This window comes from Larus michahellis, chromosome 1 (assembly GCF_964199755.1).
Source record: "Larus michahellis chromosome 1, bLarMic1.1, whole genome shotgun sequence".
NCBI lineage: Eukaryota > Metazoa > Chordata > Aves > Charadriiformes > Laridae > Larus > Larus michahellis.
This window is the reverse complement of record NC_133896.1, coordinates 202657431-202670953: the sequence shown is the minus strand read 5'-3', so window position 1 is coordinate 202670953 and position 13523 is coordinate 202657431. Positions and strand designations below refer to the sequence as shown.

General features: G+C 44.7%; 1 protein-coding gene across 2 annotated transcripts in view; it reads right to left on the bottom strand.

Annotated features, from left to right (window-relative positions):
* Positions 1-11709, bottom strand: part of XPO4 (exportin 4) — an 86012-nt gene extending 74303 nt beyond the window's left edge. The window contains exon 1 of one of the 2 annotated variants that reach the window (XM_074569482.1): positions 11620-11709. In XM_074569482.1, coding sequence (XP_074425583.1) covers positions 11620-11709 — 90 coding nt within the window. The remainder of the gene's footprint in view (positions 1-11619) is intronic. The other variant, XM_074569491.1, reaches the window with a different exon arrangement.
* Between the last annotated feature and the right edge of the window lie 1814 nt (positions 11710-13523).

Genomic DNA, 13523 nt, shown 5'->3' with positions numbered 1-13523 from the left:
GACATCACGGGGTAACACACACACACAACACAGAAGTTGAAAGTCATCACTTGATGAGAGATTTAAACTGAGATAATAATGCATTGGAGTTTCTTAGAGTTTTAGGCTTTGCCTCCTATCACAAAAGCATTTCCTCTCACCAAGCTAATGAAGAAAGACAGGCACACAGGGCAAGTCAGATTCCCTGCCAAAATTCAGGTTTTTGCACTTCCTCCTCCATCAATCTTGCTAAAATTTCAAAACCATTTTGTCCCAGCATAGTTACTTGGAAGGAGTTGATTAAAAGTGAGATAAACTTTGAAAACTTAAAATAATTCCTTATCTAAATTCGACATGGAAAACTCCTTTGGCTTAGTGTACTTTCAAAATAGCATGGCCTAATACATCTACCTTTGTTAACAGCTTTTAGCTGTTAACACATTAATGGAAACTTACAGACACAAGTAAAATATACAGAAAACACAATACCTGAATCATGTAAGCAAACAGAAATGTAACTACAGGGAACATGAAATCAAGACAGCAAAGAAAAGCGCAACAGAATAGAGGCCAGATGAGGAAGCTCATCATCTAATCCAGGCTGCAGGGTAAGGAAGCCAAGAGGAATCGCGAAACTGAAAATGGTTTTGTAAAGTGAATAATTTCTTTCACTCAGAACCAGGAAAAATTCTGGACTTTCACTGAACACCTATTAAGAGCTCCTCTCCCTAACATTTTGCCCATTACTGGGAAATGGCAAAAATATACCTAGAATTGTACATACTTGAGAAGGTAGAATGCAATTTACTTTTACCTTGTTTCATTAATTTGTTCCGCTCTTACAAATTCAGCCTGAACCACATTACCAAATAAATTACATCTCTGTATTCACCCTCCAATATACAAAGGAGCGGACATGTGATAGGCGTTTGAGAGATCCTCTTCTAAAAAGCACTTCTTTTATGAAGAAAAATATTCTTTTATTCCACATACACATACTTTGGGGGCTTGTTTAAAAGAGGAAGCTTTTAAGACTCCCTTAAAGTTAAGTGCCTGAGTTCACTGCAAGAACCTGCATAAATCAGTTAAGTCTCAAGCTCTGAACAGTCACAGGGCTCCACATACTGAAAAATTATTGTGAAGAAATGTGGTCATAATTATATATTTTATTCTTAGTGCTGTTAGAGAGAATGTTATTGTAACATGAACAGTAGAATAGCTCCAGAAACAATACTGTCATTTCTCTTGATATTAGAATTAATATTTATATATTCCCTGCTAAACAATTCATTATCCCAAAGCTACCCAACATCTGTTCTTAATCCCACTTAAAACAACGTCACAAAAAAAGGCAACTAAGCCTCCTTAATTCTCTCAGGAAGAAGCATGTTTGTTTTTTGGGTTGGGCTTCTGTTGTTGTTGACAGGTAAGGAAAGTGCTATTCATGTTTCCCTCATCAGAGAGGAGTGTATGTGTTTTGTAAACCTATTTGTACATTTTCTCAAAAAAGATGCAAAATTTCAGCCATCTGGGAAGCTACCAAAAAAGCGTGGTTGATAGAAAAGTCAAATAGCAGCAAAGTTATTAGCAAAATCAGTGACTGAAGAGATTACAAGAGCTAAGCTAAATGTCAACAGTTAAGACCTGAACAAAAAAAAAACCCCTCAAAACTATAGTCAGTGCAGGAAACACCCAAAGCTCTTTGCATATAAGATCAATGAACTTTTAAAGTAATGCTTTTCAGCCACTGCTTTAAAACCACACAAACTCAGCTTTAAGGCACCTAATATCAAACCAACATCTATCTGTAGCTGCAAGAGGAAACTTTTTTTTTTCCTCCCAGGGCTGCAGTCCTGTTGCAAGAGAGATACAGATCCTGTCTCCCATTTGGGGATCTCCAGTTACTGTATACACATATATACATACAGATGCTGTGGAGAAGTCTTCACGAAATCTACCAGTGACAAGCGTGTAAAATGTAGCTTTAAGAAGAGGGGTGTAACATAAGAGGAAACTAACTGTGCTGTAAGGTGAAACCCACAGCAGGCAGGCAGGTTCCACCAGCACAAATGATGCCCAAGTAAAGTCATGGCAAGACAAATGAGGAACTGACTGAAGAGCCCATGTGATGCCAAGACCACCAATACAAGCCCAAGCCGTGGCAGATAAAGTTTGGGGAAGTTCATTCCAAAACCTTGAAGACCACCTATTTGCAGAGCCAGACAAAAACAGCAAAAAGAGAAGAGGACCCTTGCCTTCGCTGTGTGCCCAAGGCAGAAAAGCTACACATGTAGATCCTGGTCCAGAGAGGACCCCAGATTGATGATGCTTGCCCCCACATCACCAGCGTGGGGACTCTCCCCTGTCCCCAACCAGGCAGTGCAGGGAGGTTATGACTTCTCTTGTGCTGCCACGTGACAGGAAGGTGGCGGTTCTGCAGTAACTCATCAACGAGTGTGTAAATGAGCCAGTGCAGTTTGTGTTCGTACAACTGTTTCTGCTGTTGTGTTTGTTTTGATACTGTTTGCATATCATCACTAACGCCACAATTAACAATAGTTGGAATATCATTTTATAATAATTAAGGGTGGTATAACTCAATGTTGATTGTCATCCAACTGCACCGTTGAGCTCTGTACAAACCGATGCTTAAGTCCCAGAGCCACAGATGCCCCATGGCACAGGCCAGTGCATCAGCCTCTGGAGTACACCTAACTACTGCATTTACAGACTCTGTGTTAATGATGCTGCAACCTCTTTAGTGAATTCTATGACCTACCTCTGCCCTCCTTCGCCTGTTGTTGGAGCAAAAAACCTCAGAGGCCAGGATATTTACTTGTGAAAGAGCTGAACTCAAGGTCCTTCCAAAGCAGCCTGAAGAGCTAATTGAACATGGCTCAACTACCTCTTGGTGTCTTAAAAGCTACCAAGTTACCCATTTCTGAAAAACTGGAAATATCAAGTCAAGGAATATACCATCCACTCCAGTACAGCCTTAATGACATAATACAGCACCCCACCACTACCCACCTCGAACACCAGCACTCTAAACATTACAGCCCACTCTTACCAAGAAAACAGAATACTTTCAGTAAAGTACACAAAAGGACAAATATCACCTAACTTTTCTGCAGCGCTTCCCATGAGCAGTTTTCGAAACACATTGATGAAGGATGCTGGTATTATTCTTCTCAGGACAAGAGGTAATGGGCACAAACTTAAGCATAGGAAGTTACACTTAAACATGAGAAGGAACTTCTTTGCTGTGAGGGTGGCAGAGCACTGGAACAGGCTGCCCAGAGAGGTGGTGGAGTCTCCTTCTCTGGAGACATTCAAAACCCGCCTGGATGCGTTCCTGTGCAACCTGCTCTGGGTGACCCTGCTCTGGCAGGGGGGTTGGACTAGATGATCTCCAGAGGTCCCTTCCAACCCCTACCATTCTGTGATTCTCCTTTGCCACAGAAAAGTTAATAATCTTAATAGTTAATGGTCCAAGTTAACAGTAGTGAAGAGGGGCTGCCTCTCCACAACTCCAAGGCTGTGGTTCCCAGAGGGGCAATGCAGTGATGGAGACCTTCCTCCTCTCCTTCTGACCACGCCAATTCCTCTCCACTCCTAGACACACATTATTAACATTATCTCATGCTAGCTTTGGCAATTGGCAGGTCCTTCTGTAAGCCAGCCCAGCTCACTAAACTACCAGATAATCAATCCAGCAAAAAGACAAGCAATGGTTTTTCTCAGCCACTCACTGTTAGGCTAGTTCAGGCTTCTGTGAAAACATAGCATATGTCTGCATCACACTTACAAGCCTGGGATGGCAGATGTTCATCACCTTGGCCAAGCCCTTTTGAAATCCCAGGGACCATCATCATAAAATGTAAAATTCCATGGCAAAACACCCTTACGCACTTTACTGATTTCACAGCCACAACTTAATCATACAAAGCCTTCAAGAAACCCTGGCACAAGGCTTATTTCAACACTACTACAGCTGTGCCTCTACCATTTTGCACAGCTGCACATAACACAGCTGGACTGCATGGAGATAAATACTGAAATTCATAATTTTAGCACAGACCATGATATAACTTTAGTCTTTCTTTATATTCACTTTTATAGTTGTGTGAATTTTTAATTTGGTAGGCACCACTAAATCAACTTATCTGACTTCTAGAGTAATGAAAGCAATAAAACTTCATTCACTTGCTCCTATACTAATCCAAACAAATTTAAGTGTATTTTCCATTTAGAAAAAATAAATACAATCAATCTTGATCTGAAGATAAAGAGAATTATATCTGCTACTTCCAAGTGGTTTAACAGCATAATTTGACCAAAGTTTCTTTTAGGACCATAGGCAAACTTTTTCACCTCAGTTAAGGTAGCAAAATTGTTTCTAATGCAACATACTAAAAATTACCAGAATTAAAAAAACTTTTCCTCTTGCATCCATTTACCAATCCAGTTCACCACGCAGCCACTCAAGTGAGTGCGCTACCACTCCATGTTTTGGTAGAGGCACGGAAGGGAAAGAACAGGGACTATTTAAAATATATCCTCCTGCCAGCTTTCCCCCATTTCTCAAACTCCCTATCCGAACAACTACTCCCTATTCAACAGGATGTTTTAGACAGACTTTAATGGGATGAAAAAGAACTGAAGACCCACATCAATGTCTCCTACAACTCAGATCTGCCACTTTCCCTTCTATGCTGCATCTCCCAGAACAGATGTGGTTTTATGCCACTCATACACCCCACTGTGCATCAAAATTGCTCCAGATGTTACCACATTCCCTTTACCAGGTCACTGCCCCAACACAGGCACCAGTTCCACTTTCTTTTGTTCTGGGGAAGTCAAGGAAACCTGGAAAGCAGGAAAGGAGATAGATACAAACAACACATTTTCCCCTGGTAAAGTGAAGGACTTGATCATAAAAATCCAGAATTTCACCCCTACATCAAGCCAGGACACAGAAGTGGAGATCTTATGTATACCTAATCCAGACAGACTTTTTAGTATCTAAACAGTGTCAGAAATTTATGAAAAGGAATACATTACTTAGCTGCTTGTGACAGCATCAGCTCAACTTAATCAAGAGGATTTCTTCCACCCTTCCATATGGAAAGCTGTTAATTAACTAATGAACACAGATTAGCATAACAACGATAAGAGTCTTAGGAAGCAGGTTAAAGGGAAGACAGCGGTAGCTAGTGCCTGAAGAAGAATTATCCAGATGGAGTTACGGACTAATGAAGCTCCCCAGCAGAAGAATCTAGGAGCAAACACACAGTATTGTCATTTACAACTCAGAACAAAATATAAAAATATGCCAATGCAACAGTGACATGTCAAATGAGTGTGAAACATCATCTTGATTCAAAGATGAATACTCCCCCTGTGAAACAATCAGGGAAAATAAACCCTAAGCATGAAGAATCCTATTTCACTAGATTTTCATTTCATCAGATGCTATGTTTGCTTTTCAAAGATACCAGAATCTGTATCAATCCTCATACTCCTATTCTCAACTCCTCACCCTTAGTACCGCATGCTTCGGGTATGCTCCATGCACATTTGCTCTCAGCTCCCAGGTAAGTTTCATTAGCATGCCATGCACTGCATGTACTTATCTTCCAAGCTGTAATATGAGCTGTGTGCCTGTAAAACGCACCAACCATACCAGTTCTTAAGCAAAAGGAGGAAAAACTATACATACACATGATGAACTCTAAGTAGCTTAGTACTGGTCCAAAAAAAGATCCGGACTGCTTGGACATAGTCCTCTGAAAACATCACCTTGCTGCTCTGAAGTAATAGCGAAAAGCACGATGTTAAGAACTATTATGAAAGGAATACAGGATACCAAAAATTTACAACCATCTAAAATCCTCACTTAACCGTATCACAAAAGAATACAGCTCTGGTTAGTCCATCTCACAAATGGTATCATAAATCTAAAAAGCTACAGAAGAGTACAGGGATGATTAGATGTACGGGGAATCTCCCACATGAAAAACTGACAAGACCCCTCAGTTTAGCTAACAGATGACTGGAGGATGCAATACGATAGAGAACTATAAAAATCACAAAGGATACCGTAGAAGAAAAATCAGAACAACAATCAGGTATTTCTCATAATTCAAGAATGAATGAATCATCAAACAGCAAGCTTCTCTCAAATAACACGATGTTGGGGGTTTTTTTTACAAAAAACACCTGTGAAACTCATTACTACTAGACAAGCCTAATATAAAACCCAATAAAAAAATACAGATGCATTCCAGAAACAACTGGACACATTCATGGAAGGCAAGTTGATCAACAATCATTAAATACAACGATGCTACCTTGAGCTCTTGAAATTGATAATTCAAATAAGGTAAAATGTATATTACTGAAAGGATTATCCTTATTTTTTAGACCCTTTCTCTAAAGCAGCAGCTAGAGGCCATCACTGGAAACAGAACTCAGCTGGGCAGATGTTTGGTCTAATCCAGACATAATGTAGCACACATCCAGCTTGCTTTGCTGGGTGATGACTTGCAGGACTGTAACAAATCTCAGCATTGGAATGATTCATTTGTCTGATTTCTTCCAGCAGGTAACCTGCCACAACAAAGTCAGAGCTAGTCCATCTCTTCCTTTCACCCTTACTATCAGTCATGCTTCACAGTCTAAAAAACTGCCTTGCAATCAAGACAGGCTGCAAGGAGAAACTGAACTTCCTCATGGGAGGAGGATTGTCATGGTCGTGAACTCCACAAAAGGCAGGTCAAAAACCAAGCCAACCTTACAAATTGTTGGGGTGGGTGATATAAACAAGTTGTTCTTGGAGTTTAAGGATGCTAATGTGCTGCCTTATGCTCTTACTCTGTAAGCTTATTTCAACGTCTGAAAGAGAACTTTGTATGACCAGTGTCAGACTACCCAACTTTAGCCTGAAACCTCCTTCAGAAAGGCAGGATAAGCCACAAACTAAGTAGTACCCTGAGAAGACAGTAACGTGTGAATCCCCCACCACCCCCAAAACAGAGCACAGTGAAACAAGAACATTTACAAACTTTTAAAAGAAGGGAATTCTGTTGCAAAAGCCTTTGCTCAGCTCTTCTTGAACCTGTTAATACTACCCAGACCCATACTGCGTAGAATAGCTTAGGATGACAGTGACCTCGGTACCTCACTTCTCTCAATCTCCTACCCAAAAAAGAACTCATTTCAAAGTTAGGTAAGGTTGTTTAGGGCCTTGTTCAGTCAAGTTTTAAATATCTCCAAAGATGAGAGATCCCATAGCCTCTCCAGGTAGCCTGCTCCACTGCCTTCACCAACCACACTTACTGTGATTTTTATTTTTTTTGCCTTCTCTCCAGCTGGAATTTCCCTTTCTGAAACTTGTAACCTCTTGTCTTTTCACTGCACACCTCTGAGAAAAGTCTGGCATTTCTAATCTCCAGACAGACTGAGTTAGCAAGTAAATTGTACAGTGAAGGTATATGATGCACTTGAGCCAACATGACAGCTCACCACTGCTAATAGGGGCAGACCAGCCGTGTACCCGTCCGACAATCTAATTTCAGCCCCCCCGTGCTAGCTCTGCAACTTAAATGGCTGCACAGATAGCCAATTCGTCTTGCTAACTTGACAGAAATCCATTCCCTTGTTTAATTCCTGTGTCATCCCAGCAATATTAATATGTTCAGCACAGGGTCACAAGGGAGAAAGCGGGGCTGCAGGTAGAAACAGAGCACCCCTTTTTGGAGGGGGGCAGGGGGAACAAGCTATAACCTGTGCATTTAGATTTAGGTGTCACAGAACAACATACATTAAAAAATTTCAACCTGCTTTAATAAACTCCCAGCAATAACTAAACAGTCTTCTGCATGCTTCCTACTTCATCCTCTCACCTACCAGATGACATTTACATTTCTGTACTTAATAATACAACCTCTGTCTTCTCTCATCCATGAAGACAGCTATTAAAATAGTGCTTAACTATACTAATTATATTCAGCATTAATTACCCCCTGAGCTAAACAAAACGCAATAGATAGGAACCATATACATTTGGTTAGGGGATGCCATGCCAGTTGGAAACGGAGGAGCAGTAAACTCATTTGGTTCATACAGATGGTGCATGGTCTTCACCAAGCCAAAGTCACACACGTCAAAGGTGCATCAGCCTATGTCACTGCATGACCGCGCAGCATTTTACATCTTAAGTTACAAGGCACTATGGGGATCTTACTTCAAGTAAACACCATTGGATTTGTTGGAAAGGAATTAAGTACCTAAAAGGCGCAAATTTTTTAATATAGCAAATGCTCTTACACACACCAAAGAAAACCGTCACAGGACCAGCATTCAAAGTCACATTTGGCAGCTCAGGACAACTCAAGCTTCATCTTTTATAACAACTCTTCAACTTTATACCAAATTTCAATCATTTTCCAAACTAAGCCTTTTGAATGTGGGCTCCCTATAACCTGCTGAAAGGCGAAAATTGATAACAAAGGAAAAGCATTCCTTCAGAGGAGCTTGGTGAGAGAACAGATTGAATCTTTCCAGTTTCCATACGCTGCACACCATGTTTTGCAAAGACCATAAAGACTTTGCAATTTATGAGATCAGCACTAACATATCTCTTATCTGATATATAAAAAGTATTTTCCAAAGGAAAACTCAACTAATCCAGAGCAATTAAAAAAAAAAAAAAACTAACTATGAGAATACTTATCAAAGATCGAGAGAGCTCACAGTAATCCATACTTACCCTCAAAGAAAGTTAATTAAACACGTTCAGGTTTTCTTATTAGCATGTCTGAATTCCTCCAGTCCCTTATTCTCTCCCAAGGCTCAGTGTTTCGGTTTGAAATCAAGGCAAGTATCATGTAAACCACCACCTCTCCCTGCTCCATCCTCAGATACGTTGCACCACCTTTGATGCCTCCCTAGCCAAGTGTATTTTACTCGGATTGCTACTGTCTCAGCTGCCACAAGAAAACCTCCCTGAATCTCTCCACCGCTCCCTGCCCAGTTAAAACTTGCTGACATCTATTGTCAGACCATTCACAGCTCTGCCCTTTCCCACTGCTTCAGGTATGGCTCCACTGCAAGGTGCTGGCCTCTATTCATGACCCCCCATTACCAGCACCGAGTTCGCAACCCTCCCTCAAGTCCTCAGATTTTTACATAAATACCTTTCAAAGTGATCCCACCAGTTTGATCAGTTCACACCTCCCAACTGCCACACAGAGTCACTTCTTGCCTCATTCCCAAGCAGACGTTTTACCAGATTTTACCAAACAGTACAGCCCTCTGCCTAAATTAAATTAAGATCATCACTGTCCAGGTGCAGTCCTGAAACATCATTCAGCCCTTGTTTTTCCACCGTTGCTAGTCAGAAAGAACAGGAGCGTAGCGCATAACCCTTTCAGTCTCTAGGGTCTCACATACACCTTTGTAAAGCAGCTGACATGGTAAGCCACACTCCTCCTCTCCTTTGTCACTCCAAAAACCTGATGATTTTTGAGAAGAAGAAATACACAGCAATAACCCTAAGCAGTTCTCACAGTTCTTCTAGAGCCAAACCAGCTTAAAGCCTGACTCCGGGTGCTTAGCCTCACAGATAGCTTTAGCAAATCTCTCTGGTTTATGCAGCTTCCTCAGTAAGACCTTTCTAACTAATTCTTGTCAGTTCAGTGTTGTCTATGAGACTTCCACGAGCTGCTGCGGAAAAGAAAAAAGAAGAAAAAGAAAAAGGTAATGACCACAACAAGTTAGCTTTCATACTGTCAGAGGCTGGAGGGAGAAAGGAAGCTAGAAACTCAACAAGGATCCTAACGACCGTGTGCTTACAGACCTGAGACTTAAGTTTTACTGGCAAGTTTAGCACCTATTCTTCAACAGAAGCACAAACAATACCATAAAAGGCTTGCATTTTTTCACTGTATTAACATTTTTATTTACTTTAACTCCCCATTAAGTTGCATTTCCCTCTCTATGGCAGCAGGGCTAGGCGAGGTAACTATGCCAACACAAGCAACGTTAAGTTTTCTAGAACAGATGCAAAACTTTGGACATGCCACTTCACGTGCTATCAGTTTGATACTGAAAACTACCTAACTGCTAGCTTCCTTCCACACACGTGTTCTGTCTCGTAATAATACTTACTACACATTTCCCCTACGCAGTCCAACACTTCTGGTAATTACAGCAACTGTGTTATTTTTAAAACTGAGATACACAGACACGATGAGAACGTCCAAGAATCTACACGGTTGTGTTTTGCAAAGGCACGCATGAATCAAAAGCAACTCAAAGCTTACAATGCATCACTGTTCGCATACTTTGAGAAGTTTTCATCTGAAAGGATTAGTGCTTGTTGCTAAGCTATCTGCCTTTACTTTCCTGTTTGAGAACACAGTCAATGTTTTCCAGGCTTTGATTTCACAAGGAGTAACACGCGAGTATTTTGACGAGGACACCTGCGAGTAAAGCCAAACACCTATCGCTTTACAGCCAGGCCACTTGGGCTAGACATTAAACTCACAATCATTTCAGGCTCTGGTCATTGATCAATTATCGATACCAGGTAAACTTTCCTACTGTTAATATTGATAACTCAGAAACTTTATTCCTGTTGAAATCATGTTTTGGTAAGATAAACTTTGTGGAGAAGGCTTTAAGCTAGCCAGTTTTAGAAGATCTGCAAGACAGACCTGAAAATGACACAGGCCAATACACAGCTCTTCATTCAAAGGAACAAAAAACTTTTATGAGGATGACCAACTAGGAATGTTTTAATACCAACAGTCACTATAGCCATTTAGCTCCATCGCAATTCGGGTCTTTGCCGTGTGGACTTTCTTTTCCATGCAATCACGGAAAATAACACACAACGCGTTTGCAGCCAGCACAAACAGTTAATAAACAGGTATTGAAGAGACGAGGGCACGAAGCACCACCAAGCGCTTTGCTCTGAGCCGGCGGCACCGCGAGCCCCCGTCTGCTCCCTGCTCCGCCGGGGGAAGGAACACTCTGGAAGCCGGCGGCGCCCGGCCCGCGGCCCTCCTGAGGTCGCCTCCTCGCTGCCGCCGGTGCCCCAGGGCCCGCGCTGGGCCGCGGATCGGACACGACCCCCCCACATCTCCCCACGGGAGGCGCGCCGGAGTCCGGCCCCCGCCGCCGGGAGGGAGAGAGTTTGCCCACCGGCAACTTCGGCGGGGGTTTTCTACGGCGGACAATGGCGGGTGCGGGGCTCGCGGGACGGACAGGACACCCCGCCAGCGGCGGGGAGCTCCGGGCGCCGGCAGCCTGCCCGGGGCGGAGGAGAGCGGGCAGCACATGGAGGAGCGGCGCGGCGTGCGCGGCGGGGGCCGAGCCCGGCTGCGGGGTGACAGGGACGAGCTGCCTGCGGAGAGGACGGAGGGTGGGAGGGAAGGCGGGAGGGCGGCCGGGGCGCGGGAGGAGGCGGGGAGGGGGCGGCGGAGGCGCCGCGCCCCAGCGGGCTGCGCCCCGCGCCTGAGGGGCGAGGGCGGCAGGCGGCTCGGCGGGCGGCAGGAGCCGAGGCGGGGAGGGAGGGAAGGAAGGAACCGGTGCGGGCGCTCCGGGCGCGGCGCCTGCCGCCGCCCGCCTCACCATCAGGACTTTGGCCGCGTTCTCCAGCTGGGCGATCACCTCGGGGGCCCCCCCCGCCGCCGCGGCGGCCGCGGCCGCCGCCGCCATCATGGTCTCTCTTCAATGACGCGCCATGCGCTGCATTCTGGGAGGAGGCGGTGGCGCAGCCAATCCTGGGCCCGGCGCGGAGGCGAAGCGCCGCCGCCGCAGCGTGACCGCCGGCCGCTAGCCGGGGGGAACCGCCGGAGACAGCCCCCGCCTCTGCGCGCCCCGCAGCGCCCTCCTCACCCACCCACAGACCGACCGATCGATCGATCGACCGACCGCCTCCCGGGCGGGCCCGGCCCGGCGCACGCAGCGGGACCTGGGGAGCCCTGGGGCGGGGCCCGCCGCCGCCGCCGCCGGTTGGAGGCTACCGCACCTGCCGGGGCCCGCGTGTGGGCGGAGGAGCGCCGCAAGGCCTGGCCCGGGCCAGGCCAGGGAGAGCGGGCTGAGGCGGGAGCGTTGTCCGGGTGCTCCCCGGTTCATCCGCCCTCGGTGGGGCCGCGGGCGGGTCCCTGCGCCCAGCGGCGCTCGCGGATCTTCGGTGGCGTGAGAAGGGCTCGTTCTTAAAACGCAGCTTAGGGGGTGGTGGGGAGTGGGGGAGGCGACCAGCCTCTCTCCAAATGGAACAGCTTTATGGCAGACAAAATAGCCAATGTTTAAGACTGGTCTAAAATGCACTTTTTTCCACATATCTTTCGAGCTCACTTCACGTTATTCGATGTGAGTTACAAGACAGCGTCACCTCTGGAAAATACTCTGGAGAGAACGTTGTTGTACACCTGTAGGAGCAAAAGGTCTCTGGGATTGTGCTTTCACTGGCATTTTATTTTGGTTTAGGAGCTTGCCTTTTGAACAAATGTGGTGGTTTCCACTTCAGTTTGCACACTGGAGCAGACTTGGAGGTCTGATACCTTCAGGTGACACTAAATTGGAAGATCTGCAAGCGCCGAGGAGTGCTCAGTGCGTAGGGCCAGGCTGGATCTCTATCAGAGTAGGTCCCTTGCCGTGCATACCCCTGAGCAGCATCGGCTGTTCTCTTCTCCACATCCCACTCCACTCTTGACAGCAGCCATAGTTCTCCCATCCTTCCAACCTTGAGAAGACATTAGCTGACCTCTAGTGCTGAACTAACGCAAAGTTTGGAACATATCAGCTAACTGGGCAAGCTGATACCAGTCTTGAATGCTCACAAGCTGTTCACACAAACTGAGTGTAAATGTGCAATGTTTCCATGCAGGTGATACAATGTAACAGCCAAAGGCAGAAGAAAGGATCAAGGAAATGGGAGGACAGAAAGAAATACATCTTTCCTATTCAAAAGAAGAATGCAAGTACTTTTCTCCCAAGAAATGGCACCTTTCAGTGCTGAAGGGGTCATGGCAGCGCTCACTACTAGACAGGATTAGAAGCGGCAATAGAACCATGTAAAAGGTTGATTTTGTGGTTTACCTAGGAGTTAATGTAATTCATGCCAGAATATTAAATGTATTTCAGGGTAACATTCAACTCCACAGTTGAAGAATGTGGGGAGATCAGCAGGGCTGCACTGAAAGGAGAGATGAGTATAAGGAAAACTGAACTCACAGTCAGAGATGGAGGAGGCCGAAGGTAGTGAAAGTGTGATGACACACTTAAGTCCTGAAGTGTGTTTATTGGGCAATCAGTGCAATGTACAATGAGTCTTACTCTAAAGAACAGCAAAACAAGAGCTAAACACTTAGAAGTTTGTGTACGAGGAGGTAATGGGGAAAAAAAACCCTGAAGAGTATGAAAAAAAGCTATTTTAAGGAATTCTGTGTTCAGTAAAGGACTACTTCAGTTGAGTGTTTCTGTACTTATAGCTTGTATTCAAAATGAGATTCTTCAGCAGCTTCTTCAGT